General features: G+C 36.4%; 1 protein-coding gene and 1 non-coding gene across 3 annotated transcripts; both read right to left on the minus strand.

Annotated features, from left to right (window-relative positions):
* Positions 1-1659: 1659 nt before the first annotated feature.
* Positions 1660-5399, minus strand: LOC139031058 (pleckstrin homology domain-containing family A member 1-like). Of its 2 annotated transcripts, none has more exons than XM_070455104.1 (3): positions 4919-5397; positions 4164-4828; positions 1660-4131 (listed from the first exon to the last, which is right to left on the minus strand). In XM_070455104.1, exons 1-3 carry the CDS (start codon positions 5160-5162, stop codon positions 3817-3819), a joined length of 1224 nt encoding a protein of 407 aa, XP_070311205.1. In that variant the 5' UTR covers positions 5163-5397; the 3' UTR covers positions 1660-3816. The 2 variants fall into 2 exon arrangements, with proteins under 2 accessions (XP_070311205.1, XP_070311206.1); XM_070455105.1 differs by having other exon boundaries at positions 4118-4264; positions 4329-4828; positions 4919-5399.
* Positions 5400-6842: 1443 nt separating this feature from the next.
* LOC139031146 (U6 spliceosomal RNA) lies at positions 6843-6949 on the minus strand. The gene has a single exon (XR_011483552.1). It is a non-coding gene; the product is annotated as a U6 spliceosomal RNA (small nuclear RNA).
* Positions 6950-14371: the final 7422 nt, after the last annotated feature.

Below are 14371 nucleotides of genomic sequence, written 5' to 3' on the forward strand. Positions count from 1 at the left end.
TGTGCTTCCTCCTGCCCAGCATTTCTCATGATGTATGCTGCAAATAAGTTAAATAAGCAGGGTGACAATATACAGCTTTTATGTACTCCTTTTCCTATTTGGAACCAGTCTGTTGTTCCATGTCTATTCTAACTGTTGCTTCCTGTCCTGCATACAGGTTTCTCAGGAGGCAGGTCAGGTGGTCTGGTATTCCTGTCTCTTTTAGAATTTTCCACAGTTTACTGTGATCCACCCAGTCAAAGGCTTTGGCATAGCCGGTAAAGCAGAGATAGATGTTTTTCTGGAACTACCTTGCTTTTTTGATGATCCAGCGGATGTTGGCAACTTGATCTCTTGTTCCTCTGCCTTTTCTAAAACCAGCTTGACCACCTGGATTCACGGCTCATGTATTGCTGAATCCTAGCTTGGAGAATTTTGAGCATTACTTTACTAGTGTGTGAGATGAGTGCAATTGTGTGGTAGTTTGAGCATTCTTTGGGATTGCCTTTCTTGGGATTGCCTTTGTTTGGGATTGGAATGAAAACTGACATTTTTCAGTCCCTTGGCCACTACTGAGTTTTCCAAATTTGTTGGCATATTGAGTGCAGCACTTTCACAGAGCCATCTTTCAGGATTTGAATTGGTTCAACTGGAATTCCATCACCCCCACTAGCTTTGTTCGTAGTGATGTTTCCTAACTTGATTTCACATTCCAGGATGTCTGGCTCTATGTGAGTGTTCACACCATCTGATTATCTGGGCCATTAAGATCTTTTTGGTATAGTTCTGTGTATTCTTGCCACCTTGTCTTAATATTTTCTACTTCTGTTAGGTCCCTATCATTTCCTCTATTGAGCCCATCTTTGTGTGAAATGTTCCCTTCATTTCTAATTTTCTTGAAGAGATCTCTAGTCTTTCTCCAATTTTCTTGAAGAGATCTCTAGTCTTTCCCATTCTATTGTTTTCCTATATTTCTTTGCACTGATAGCCAAGGAAGGCTTTCTTATCTCTCCTTTCTATTCTTTGGAACTCTGTTTCAAATGGGGATATCTTCCCTTTTCTCCTTTGCTTTTTGCTTCTCTTCTTTTCACAGCTATTTTAAGGCCTCCTCAGAGGCTTTATACCATCAGTATAGTCTTCTCAAATTACTTTTTCTCTGCCTCTGATACTCATGCTTCCTCCTTACAAGCACTGTTTGAATTATATTGACCCCAATGTGATAATAGATGATAACCTTCCCATCTCAAGATAATTCAATCAACTCTGTAAAAATCTTAATCACCTAAATTAGCACTTTTACTGGTTTGGGACATTAGGATGTGGATGGACATCTTTGAGAGGGCCATTACTCTGCCTAATCTACATATATAATCACAAAGAAAGATCCCAATATTCATTCTAGACAACATGGAATTGTTAATCCAACATAAAGAAAAGCATTGAAACTTGTTGGAGAAACATAAAGAATAAACATGTCAGACGTGATGGGGTTAGAGAACTTTTAGTTTATTCATTTTAAGACCACTAAAAATATCAAATCATTAAGTTTTGTACTTATGTATATGATTGTGGCTATTTGAAGCTTTTGTTTATGCTCCTAAAATACAAACTTAAGGCTCATTTTACACTTTGACATATATTTCAGATAAATAGTAAAGAGATTTGGTCAGAGACAATTCATTTTCTCTTTTTTTTTTTTTTTTTTAGAATTAATTCTGAGTTTATTTTGAAGCATTACAGTGTTTAACCAGTTTGATGTATAAAGATACCAGACATAAAAGTAAACATCAGGAAGCACACATATATTCCCATTCTGAGAGAAGACATGTTATATACACAGAAAAAAATGCAGCAAATATAAGGTATTCAAAGTAATTCTTTGACAATTCGCATGTGGACATATTTACAAGAAAAGTATATGTTTTAAAATAATTAAATAATTTTCATAGTATTATAAAAGTATTGAGATAAATATTAGAAGACCCTGACAATCACAAGAACATTTTCCTATGCTACTGAATGCAAGGGTAGTTCTTTAAAAAGTCCCAAAATAGAGCTAATATTTTCCACTATGAAATATATCAAATTACCAATACCAAAATATTAAAATGAACATGCAGTGTGGAAGCTGTACCAAAGAAAACAGCATTAGGCTACTGAATATTCAGCTCCTGAGTATCACCAACTGTCTGCACAAGATTTCTTAGGTGTGCTCATGAGAAAAGAGCTTTCTAAAAGAGCCGACGAAATGGATGCATCCGCAGAGAAAATAACAACTTAAAACCTTTTCATTCTATCATTTTCAAATGTAGCTGCAAAAAAGAAGAAAAATCTAAATATAAGTTTCAAAAATAATAGCTTATGAATAAAAATGTTGAGTGGTGCATTCTTTATGCATTTGGATTTTTAAACTGATGCTATGATAATTCTAGTGTAACAGATAGTAACCTCTGGACTCCACTCTGATTTAAGAAATCCACTCCCACTTTCTCGCTCTCAAACAAAAAGTCATCTGAGAAAATGAAAAGGAGAAACAGTGACATGTATGAATTCAAAACAAAACAGTACTGTAATATGGCAAAATATCATAAAAAATAGCAGCATATGAAATTCAAGACTATTTTCTTAAAGCAAATGTTTAAGACTGAACCGTAGAAACAGTACTTGGTCAAACTGGTCTATTATTCAACACCTGAAACTAACGACATTTTTGAGAGAAACTTGTATTTTTGACATCCTCATGATTAAATGTATACTCCAATTTGTGCTTAAAACATGTATTGCACAGATAGTAGAATAACAACATTCTGGTATCTCTAACACAAAATGGTATGCTACTTAACACATTAACTTATGCTACTAAAAATTAATTTTATCCCAATTGTTTAAAACCAATCACATAGGACTTTTGAGCACATTAATCTCAACACATTCCTAAACAAGATGAACACTTGGATACAGGTTACTAGTGACAAAAAGCAGAGGCTACAACCACATGACTAAGGGCAGTATCTTTACATATAAACGAGGTCTTCCACTGATTCAAATATAGAACTATTTACAAGATTTTGACAAGAAAATCAGACCTCCAAGAAATTTCATACCAAATAATTTTCACTGAATAAAAGCAATGACTGTGCTACACATCTTGACTAAGATTTTACAAACAAATGTCCAAGATATACCTGTCTGAATTCTAATTCTCCCCTTTTCTCCAACAGTACAACCCACAACCCTCACTAACAGTTCAATAATACCCTCTAATCAAAATGCACTGCTCACCTTGAGATCCAGAGCATCAAAAATGGTTATCGTTTCAAAACTGTCCACACTGTAGTATAAATTTTACAGCACCACAGACGTCATGAGTTTAGACATCTTTGTCTGACAATATTTCAATCAATAATATTAACCAGTAAGAATGTGTAGAGACTGAACATCTAATAGGAAGTCACAGTAGCATTTTTAAAACAACCAAAGTAATTAATAAGCATTTTTCATGTTTTAAATTGTGAAGCGGTTAAATTGTCAAATTCACTAGGAAAAAGTGTCTCTCTCACACACACACACACACACACACACACGTTTTTATCATCCCAATGAGAACAAAGCTTCAGACAGTTGATACTAACAGGGCTTTTTTCTTTCTTTTAAAGAAATTACATTTAGTTTGGCCACTTGCTAGCTCCTTGGCTTACCAGCTTATAAAGAGGACAGCGACGAGGCAGGATACTCTACGCGTTAAAACCCACTTCCCCTTTATCATCTTTGGCGAAAAGCCTTGTGAAAAGGACACCGCGGGCTGATGAGGCGGGTCAGGCTCCACGAGCTTCCACCTCACACGTCACTGACTGGAAGGCTTGCGTCATCCAAGTCCACGGGGTCACAATCTTGTTCCTGAGGGCCATTTTTACTTCGAGGTTTTAGCAGAGCTTGTTCAGTCACTTTGGAAGCTGGTTCTCTTGGAGAGACAGTCTGGACCTTGAAGTTCCCTGGCTTGACCTTGGCAAGAGATTCGTAAAATCCTCGCTTCTCCATGGGAAAGCTTGAGACCAAAGAGTTGCTGCGAGAGGCTGCGGAATGTGGGGTGGCTGCTGCGGCACTGGCAGAGCGGAGAGTGTGTTTGGGCTCGGAAGGACTGTTGGAATGCTCCTCTGTATACAAGGGTTCGACAGCCTTCTGGCCTGCCGCATAGAAGACGCTGATCTGCCGGGTCCCCGCTGTGCTACAATGGCACCCGAGACTGCTTTAATCCAACTGTGCATCTCTTCAGGGCTATCAGCCTGCACATAGAAAGTTCGAGACGATGTTACAATTTCAAAGAGGTTGTCTCTCATCATTATGTCACTTTGCTTACATTCCTGGACTTTATGAACCTCCTTAAGTGGTATTACACGGAGAGGTTCCTTTTCCAGTTCAGATTTGAAGTAGCCTATTGTGTTTTCATCCAATTGAAAATATCTTCTCTTCCAGTTTTTCATCACTGCTCCTTGTTTTACACAATATCCAGCTTTGATAACTGCGCTATCTGAAGGTGGTTTAGGAGTGAAGTAAGGAAGATGGCTTTGTGACCGCTTCAAATTATTTCTGTCAATAGTTTCACCACATTCATTTACTTCTTCTTTCTGAGTTGGGGTAATGATGGGCACACCACCAACAATGTCAGTTCTGTAAGAGACCTGCTTCTTTCCACATTCGCCCTGGCGACTTGGGTTATCAGGATGAGGCTGTGAGTCTAACGGCTTTGGGACTGTAATTTTAATAGCTTTGTTCAACACATTCACCCATTCTACTAGGTCCTGCTGATCATTGGCTTGTAGGAAATATTTCCTCATCCCTGCATTCATAACTGATTTTGGGCTCCAAAATCACTGCAAACGATGACTGCAGCCATGAAATGAAAAGATGCTTACTCCTTGGAAGAAAAGTCATGACCAACCAAAACAGAACTCAGCCTTTGGCCTTAGTTTAGTTGCATCGCTAACCTTTGAAATGTAGGTAAGTTTAATGGCGCCAACACGTGATGATCCAGAAGGTAGGTTCTGTGGATTATCCATGTACCATACAAAACTATCTTCTCTGGTATCCAGTATGAAGTACCTCCGAAGAAATTTCCCACTGTTTTCATTTTCTTCAATGTCTAGAAAACCACAAATGCGATTCTGACGATCCACATAAGGCATTGCTGAGCTTGAACATTACACGGCGCCCGCCGGCCCCTCGAGCCTCCCAGCTCGCTTCAGTCGGCGCCGCGCTCCGGGAGCCCGGCCCCGCTCACCCCTGCCCCGGTGCCGCTCCTCACACTCCTCACGCCGAACTTCAACGGCGGCCCTCGGCCCCCGGAGCACCAGTGCCGCCACGGTCCGGGGAGTGGGGCGGCGGGGGTGGTCCCACAGGCACCCACAGCTGCCGGGAGCAGCGCCCACGACGGCCCGCCCGCGCCTCATTTTCTCTTAATAGCCATGCTGCTTATCTTCATTAGTGACAAAACAGATTTTGATTCAGTAACATTTCCAATTTGCATAAAGCTTACATTTTCACCTTCGACTTTAGGTAAGTATGCCCATATTATTAAGTTTGGAATGTAATAGATGTCAAATTGTCCATAGAATGTCTATGGAGTAAATTGTTTAGAAAAATTTAATCCATCAAAGTAATGTTTTTGCATGAGATCAACAGTAATACTTAAAGACTCTTATCTCCATGGGTCATTGCTAAGATTATGAAGGAGTAGGTACAGTTGAGAGGACAAAGATGAAGAAATGGATTTCTCCATGTAACAGGATAATATTCGGATATGTGGATTTGTGTGACAGTAGGTGTGTATTTTTCTCACACTCCTAAAGACTATTAGTTAGTCTATGAATACTATAATCTTAATATTATTTTCTTTTCTCATTTTACATACTTAATTTATTGGATTTTTCTTTATGTCCTTGAATGGAATAGAGCAAGAGAAAAGACTTTGAGTGCCAGAAAAGTTGAAAATAAAAAAGAATAACAACTAAGATGAGTAAGTTATTGTTCAATGAGGCCAGAACACAGATTCCACACTAGTGTCTAGCACAGAATAAAAGACTTCAAAAGAATGAGAGGATGGTGTACCTAATCCTCTAAAGATCCTAGCCTTATCTCAGATGTCCAGCCTCCAACTCAGTATGAAAGTAGTAGAACCAATTCTAGTCAAAGGAGTTCCGTGGTCCAGGATGAAGGGATGTGTCATTGGTAACTGGAGCTGTCTGATGAGTGCTAAGAGTAGAGTTCAGTTGCCCATACCCTTGAATGCACACATTAATATGCACTTTTTATTTTGATACTGGGAACATATGCATATATTTCTACTGTGACAGTCTGAAGGTTACCATTTTTGTAAAATTAAATAAGGAAATTAAATATTCTACTTGAGTTCTGGGTGTTATAATTTTTATCATCTGCTTAGGCATAGCAGTGAAAATTTATTACAAGAATTACTCAGTTTATTCTTATTTGAGACTGATATTGCCCATTCACAATTTTCTCCTTATATAATCTGTAAGACTTCTTACAGGACAAATCTCATTACTGTCTTCAATTTGCCATGATTTTGCTCATACACCACTGCTCATGCATGGTGAGCATGCTCAAAATGTCCTTCTCACCCTCTTCATATGATCTAAATTAAGTCCATAAATGAAAGAGTTTGGCAAATATTTTATGAATAACTTGGTTGATAATATTCTAAAGTAGCTGGTATTATATTAAAGTAATCTTGAGAATGTATGGAGAACTTCTCCACTTTTCCCCCCTAACCCCTCTACCCACATATACACAGTGCAATGAAGTCTAAATAGAAGCAAAGACTTTTAAAATCCCACTGTATTTTTTTAAATATGGAACACATGAAGAATTTCCGTGTCATCCTTGTGCAGGGGCCATGCTAATCTTCTCTATGTAATTCCAATTTTAGTGTATGTGTTGCTGAAGTGAGCACTAAAATATCATTGAATTTTTAAGTGGAAAATCATGACATGATCTCCTAGTCACACTGAAAATTATCAAATTTTATTCCAGAAGTGTTACTTATTCGACACACTAATAAACAGTGACTGAGCCCAACCTGATAGAAAGATAGATAGATAGATAAATAGATAAATGATTGACAGGACGTTCAGTTCAGTCGCTCATTCATGTCTGAATCTTTGTGACTCCATGGACTACAGCAAGCCAGGCTTCCCTGTCCATCAATCACCAACTCTCGGAGCTTGCTGAAACGTATGTTGATTGAGTCAGTGATGCCATCCAACCATCTCATCCTCTGTCATCCCCTTCTCCTCCTGCCCTCCATATTTCCCAGCATGGACTGGTTGGATCTCCTTGCAATCCAAGGGACTCTCAAGAGTCTTCTCCAACACCACAGTTCAAAAGCATCAATTCTCCGGTGTTCAGCTTTCTTTATAGTCCAACTCTCACATCCATACATAACTACTAGAAAAACCGTAGCTTTGACTAGATGGAATTTTGTTGGCAAAATAATGTCTCTGCTTTTTAATATGCTATCTAGGTTGGTCATAACTTTTCTTCCAAGGAACAAGTGTCTTAATTTCATGGCTGCAGTCACCATCTGCAGTGATTTTCAGTTCAGTTCAGTCAATACACTGAGAAATAATTTTGTAAATATGACTAAATGTTCCCAAAATATAAATAAATTGATTTGATAAATTAATATAAATTATATGAAGACTTTTAATTAAAAATAAACATGCAAAATAGTGAGATATTAAAAATTGGTACAAATTTACACAAGATATAAATATAGGCAGACTTGCCTATGAGGTCGGACAATGCAAATTTTAAAAAAATGTCTACCTGTAGATGGGTAAACAATGGAAACAGTGAGAGACTTTATTTTGGGGAGGCTCTAAAATCACTGCAAGGAAATCCAACCAGTCCATCCTAAAGGAGGTAAGTCCTGCGTGTTCATTGGAAAGATTAATACTGAAGCTGAAACTCCAACACTTTGGCCACACCATGCGAAGAGTTGACCCATTGGAAAAGACCCTGATGCTGGGAGGGCTTGGGGGCAGGAGGAGAAGGGGATGACAGAGGATGAGATGGCTGGATGGCATCACCGACTCAAAGGACATGAGTTTGAGTAAACTCTGGGAGTTGGTGATGGACAGGGAGGCCTGGCCTGCTGCAATTCACAGGGTCGCAAAGAGTCGGACATGACTGAGCAAATGAACTGAACCATCTTTCATGTACCTTGTGGCCATCTATATGTCTTCTTTGGAGAAATGTCTATTTAGGTCTTCTGCCCACTTTTTAAGAACACTAATCCTATTATGGCTCCCTATACTTACGCCCTCTTCTAAATCTCATCACACTAGATATTAGGGCTTTATGATACGAATTTTGGGGAAAACAATCCAGACTATAGTATGTTTGTTGATATAATCAATATAATACATATCTCCATTTACCTCTATTTAATGTTTTAAATTTTTTATATGTTACTCTTTTAAAATACTTTGGTTACAAATGGAAGGCTACTTTTTCAAATAAGACATATTAAAAAAAATCATTTTTGAACAATTACAAAAAAAAGCTCTTAATGACCCAGATAACCACAATGATGTAATCACTTATCTAGAGTCAGACATCATAGAGTGTGAAGTCAACTGGGCCTTAGGAAACATTACTAGGAACAAAGCTAGTAGAGGTGATGGGATTCCAGCTGAACTATTTCAAATAAAAGATTATGCTGGTAACGTGCTGCACTGAATATGCCAGCAAGTTTGGAAAACTCAGCAGTAGCCCCAGGATTGGAAAAGGTCAGTTTTCATTCCAATCACAAAGAAAGGCAGTGCCAAAGAATGTTCACACTACTGCTCAATTGCACTCCTTTCACATGCTAGCAAGGTAATGCTCAAAATCCTTCAAACCAGACTTTAACAGTATGTGAACCAAGAATTTCCAGATGCACAACCTGGATTTAAAGAGAGGAATCAGAGATCAAACTGACTACATCTGTTAGATCATGGGAAAAGTGAGAGAGTTTCAGAAAAGCATCTATTTCTGCTTTATTGACTAAGTCAAAGGCTTTGACTGTATGGATCACAACAAACTGTGGAAAATTCTTAAAGAGATGGGAATACCAGACCACCTTATCTACTTCTTGAGAAATTAAAATGCAGGTCAAGAAGTAATAGGTAGAACTGGACATGAAACAATCAACTGGTTCCAAATTGGGAAAGCAGTACATCAAGGCTGTATATTGTCATGCTGCATTTTTAACTTACATGCAGAGTACATCAGGTGAAATGCTGGGCTGGGTGAATCATAAACTGGAATCAAGATTGCTGGGAGAAATATTAATAATCTCAGATATGCAGATGATACCACCCTTATGGCAGAAAGCAAAGAGGAAGTAAAGAGCTTCTTGAAAAGGGGAAAGAGGAGAGTGAAAAAGCTATTCAAAATAGTAGAAACTGCACCTCAGATAAGTTTCTTGGTTCTTTCTATTCCCTTAAATCTCCTTCTGTTGAGTCATGCTACTTGTTTTCCTTTATGATTGACAGAAGTTAACTCAAATAGTAATATAATTAAATTAGGGTATTTTACAAGTCAACATCCTATTGATATTTTATAGAATATCTCACAAGTTAAGTTTCTGTTTTAGATGTTTCAATTCATAGACTACTTGTATTAAAACAACCAGATAGATATAAATATGTGTGTATATATACATGTGTTTGTGTTCTATATATGTATATATAAATATATACAACATAAGTAATATATATATACTCATATTTATAGTATATATATTTATTTATAGGATGAATTTCAATATGAATATTTTAAAGTTATCTTGAATGTAGCCATAAAAGTTTAAGGTGATTCCAAAAAAAAGTGATGATGTAGAAGTGTTATTCTTTCAAACATATAACATCATGCCTCTGGCTTTTATTTTGTTCAGATGAGAAAATGTATACATACCTGTACATATTTTTTGGTACAGCTTTCATTGAACCAGAAAAAAAAAATGTGTGTTGAATCGTTTATGAGTTACTAATGGCAGCTTTCTTTTTTTTTTTTTTTTTTTTTTGCTTTATTGAGTCTCAGTTCTGAAAACATAAGATTTACTAATTGCTAATTTTTTAAGTCAGAGAATTTGGAAAAACTGCCAATTTAGTTGTGATTTATGTGTCAAAAATTAGCACTGGTATTTGTGGTGGTTTTATATATGCATGCACACACATATATACATACATGTACATACACATACATATACGCACACACACGTGTCTGTGTGTGTGTGCGTGTGTGTTCAGTCACTCATTTGTGTCCAACTAGCTGTAACTCCATGGACTGTAGCCCACCAGCCTCCTTTGTCCATGGGATTTTCCAATCAAGAAAATCTGGAGTGGGTTGCCATTTCTTCCTCATATATATATGTGTGTGTGTGTGTGTGTGTGTGTGTGTGTGTGTGTGTGTATGTGTGTGTATATGTCAGGAAGCATTTAGCAGGAGGTTTCCTGTGTGCTGTTTTGGATCTGTCAGGAATCCTCTGGTCCTTATTAATTCCTGAATGTTCAGGAATTAAGAGGAGAGGCATGCCTTTCCCAGGGCATTATGGTGATAAGTAACCTCTTCCTTCTTATGAACCATAGGGTAAAAAGTGATTGTTTACAACTCTCTCTCTTTAATAGGGATCACCTTATGTTTTGTAAGTCTGGAATTTTAATCTTTATCTTTCGTGAGAATAACTACCTTCTAAGACAGTATATATGCCCACATCATGTTGATTAAAATACCTTTGCTCCATCAGAGCTTGGGTCCCCATGTCTTTCTTTCTCCCCCCCCATATATATATATATATTTCTGGCTGATTCCCTGGAGTGCGAAAGCCGGCTGCATAACCCAGGGAATATTAGCCTCTTTCATTCTTTCACTTTCTCATCGGTGACTCCGGACCACCAGGTTCCGGTCTAATAAAGGACCAACATATATATATATATATATATACACACACACACATACATATATATACTTAGAGAAGTCAATATTAGCCTAATAATGATATCACTTTCACTTGGCAATGTTTTTGGAATAGGCTAGCCCAAGGCAGCACCTCATTATAGGGAAATATATGAGAAAGCCACTCATTCTGTCTTTTAAGATCATGAGAAATAGAAATTTTTTTGAAATCTATGTTATGTGAACTCAAGTCTTAGGTAAGCAAAGCTTTAAATAATATATCATGATGCTATTAATAATGAAACCAACATAGCCACTGAGTTTGTCAGCAAATTTCTTCCCATATAATCCCTATAGACATATGAGACCTGGATTTGTTGTTGCAAAAAGCAGGTGTTAGAATTATAGTGTTACTCAGAGCATCAACAGAAGGTTAAGGAGAGAGTACTGGGTGAAATTTATAAAAAATCTTATAAGCAACTAGCAGATAATTCTTACAATTCCTTCTGCTCTTCTCTTCCATTTTCCACTGTGATTGCAGCAGCTTAATTGTGGTCGAGACAGGCCATCAAGCAAGGGTACCATCAAATGCAACATGAGATCCTTTTAAAAATGTCTCAACTGTGAAAGAAACGTTCCTCTTGAAAATCTACAGATTTTTACCCCCAGAGCTTCCAGATTTTGATTGTTTTACTCCTACAAGTACCATGGAGAACAAGAATATAAATAGCAAAATTTGCTGTGGACTTTGTATTCACCTATAGATCTATGCATTCTAAATCCCTACTTCTTATTTAAGACCAATATTTCTGTTTTCAAAACATATATCAGGAACAGATATAATATATACTTTCAAAAGATAGTGTATTTAATAACTCTTTTTTTGAAGTAAAATTTCAACTCAATTTCCCACACATTGTATAGAATTATATAGTTATTATTTTTATTGTTCTTGAGAAGTTTTCTTCTTCCCCCCCTCCTCTTTTACTATCAATGGCTACAGCTACCTTTCTATTTTAAGTCTGTCTGACACCTATTTTTATCACATTTTATGCAGATATAAATATTAGAAAATTTTACTTGCCAACAACCATAAAATAAATCCCCTCAAATATATTTTATGACATTTATGTTAATTATAAAATATATTTAGCTGGTTATCTAAAAATATATTTTATAACTAACAATATTAATTTTATCACATATAGTGAAAGTCGCTCAGTCATGTCCAACTCTGTGACCCCATGGACTGTACAGTCCATGGAATTCTCCAGGCCAGAATACTGGAGTGGGTAGCCTTTCACTTCTCCAGGGGATTTTCCAACCCAGGGATCGAACCTAGGTCTCCCACTTTGCAGGCGGATTCTTTACCAACTGAGTTATGAGGGAAGCCCCCTTTTTCACATAAACTGTGATAAAGTAAACATCATTCAGACTGTATTCCTAAATGATTAGACTTGGAAACAAACTCTTTATGAGGGATAGTATGAATGGTGTGTAAGAGCATTTTTTTCAGGAGATGAATTGAATAGATTTAATTTCTATCATTTGAAATGGCAATTTATAAATGTCACTTAATCTATTCAGTTTCTTTAGATGCAAAATGAATAAAAAATGTACAATAGGACCTTTTTGAGAATTAAATGAATTATTAAGTGAAAAGTATTTATGACAGAATCATGGTCCATGTAACTATCCAAAAATATTGAGTATATACGTGTATGTGTGTGCATATATACACATACATTAGTTTGATAGCATACTATACATTTTTAATTGAGCCAAATAATTTGATAATGTGAAACATCAATAATACATTTATGTTAATTTACAATATAGAAAATCTGTGTATATTTCTCATGTAAAGCATCTTTTTAAGGCTTCATATATATGTATATAAATCCAATATTTTGGCCTCACACTGCTTCAATATGTATTTTCCACAATAATGTTCTAATGGAAAGATCGAATAAATTTTTATCAGTTCTTGCTCTCAATAAATTGTGGGACACAGCCTCAAATAAAATTATGGTATATAAGTTATGTTTATTTCAGAAAAACAGAAACAGTTCTAGTTATTTCAAAGAGCATACATTTATTACAGGGACTTAATTACATATGACCAACAGAAGGGCTGTTAAAGTATTGGTGAAAGAGGCCTTTATCAGCCTTCAGAAAACCTGGAAGGACAGGACTCTGACCCCTGATAACCAATTGTTTGTAGACAGAGTGGACCATTCTCAGGATGAGAGGAAGACTCTCCCGGCAAACACCCGTAACTGTGATGATGCTGACACGTGTTCAAAGCTTAGGCACATCAGCTTCACATCTGTAGCCCATTAGCTAAAGAACAAGTGTCTCTATATTTTTAAATCACTATTTTAAGGAACTTGAACATGATTTTCTCTAAATACCTGCCCTATAGCTCTAAGAATCTGTGTCCTTGCAAGATTTTGAAACTTATTGCCAAGACAGATCTGCAGTTACAGAAGGAGGGTGAGTCACAAAATGCACCAGTGTGCCTGCACATTGGTGTAGTGTCATTTTTCAAGAATCTTCTCTTTAAACTCAGAGAGAGCAGCCACTGTTTTCCCCTAATAGCTGCCAGCACCTGCACCCAGCTCGCTGATGTCACTGTGTTTGTATTCTGACATGGGGTATTGGTTCATATTTTATCAGGCATGTCACTGTTGGAAGGCAAAAATAAAAAGAAAATGTGATTTCCGAGGCACCACCATGCCAAGGAGCCACAAATAATTGTTATCAAAAGAGATTTTTCTAATTATTTAAAAAAAAATTCAAGTTTTGCTACTTCATTTGGATTTTTGTGATTTCTTTTTGCTAAATTTAAGATCGCTATTTAGTCAACAAAATTGTTCTATGACTATATCAGTGAAAAATATGCAAGATTATTTGCTCAAATACAGGGAAGACTGATAGAATTTTGAAATATTTTACTGAAAAAGCTACCCTAAATTGAAAACACTTGATTTTAGCTACTTCTAAGGGAAGACCAGACAATAAAGGAAATGGAGGCCATAAAATGCTTAAGAAGCTAAGTAATTCACAAGTGATTAACGATAATGGTGATATAGATAAGACTTCTGGTGATAAATACACAACTGGTTTTAGAAAACACAACAAAGAGTAATTAGATTAAACTAAGTTATAAACAATTCACTTGTAAAAAAGATACAAAAAATAACAGATTTTTATATCATGCTTGTATTGCTGAAAGCATAAATTGTTGCATAAATGGAGGAACTGTTATGATTTAAGTACTTTAAAAGCAGAAAACTCATTTAGTTATTTTATGAGATAAAGACACTCATTATAAATCATTCCTGCATTTGTATGAGGGTAAAATAAATTGCCTTGATAAAATCAAACTGATTTAAAGTATACTTCTTTAATGATGCTGGATGAATTTAAA

Source organism: Odocoileus virginianus, chromosome 25 (assembly GCF_023699985.2).
Source record: "Odocoileus virginianus isolate 20LAN1187 ecotype Illinois chromosome 25, Ovbor_1.2, whole genome shotgun sequence".
Lineage (NCBI taxonomy): Eukaryota > Metazoa > Chordata > Mammalia > Artiodactyla > Cervidae > Odocoileus > Odocoileus virginianus.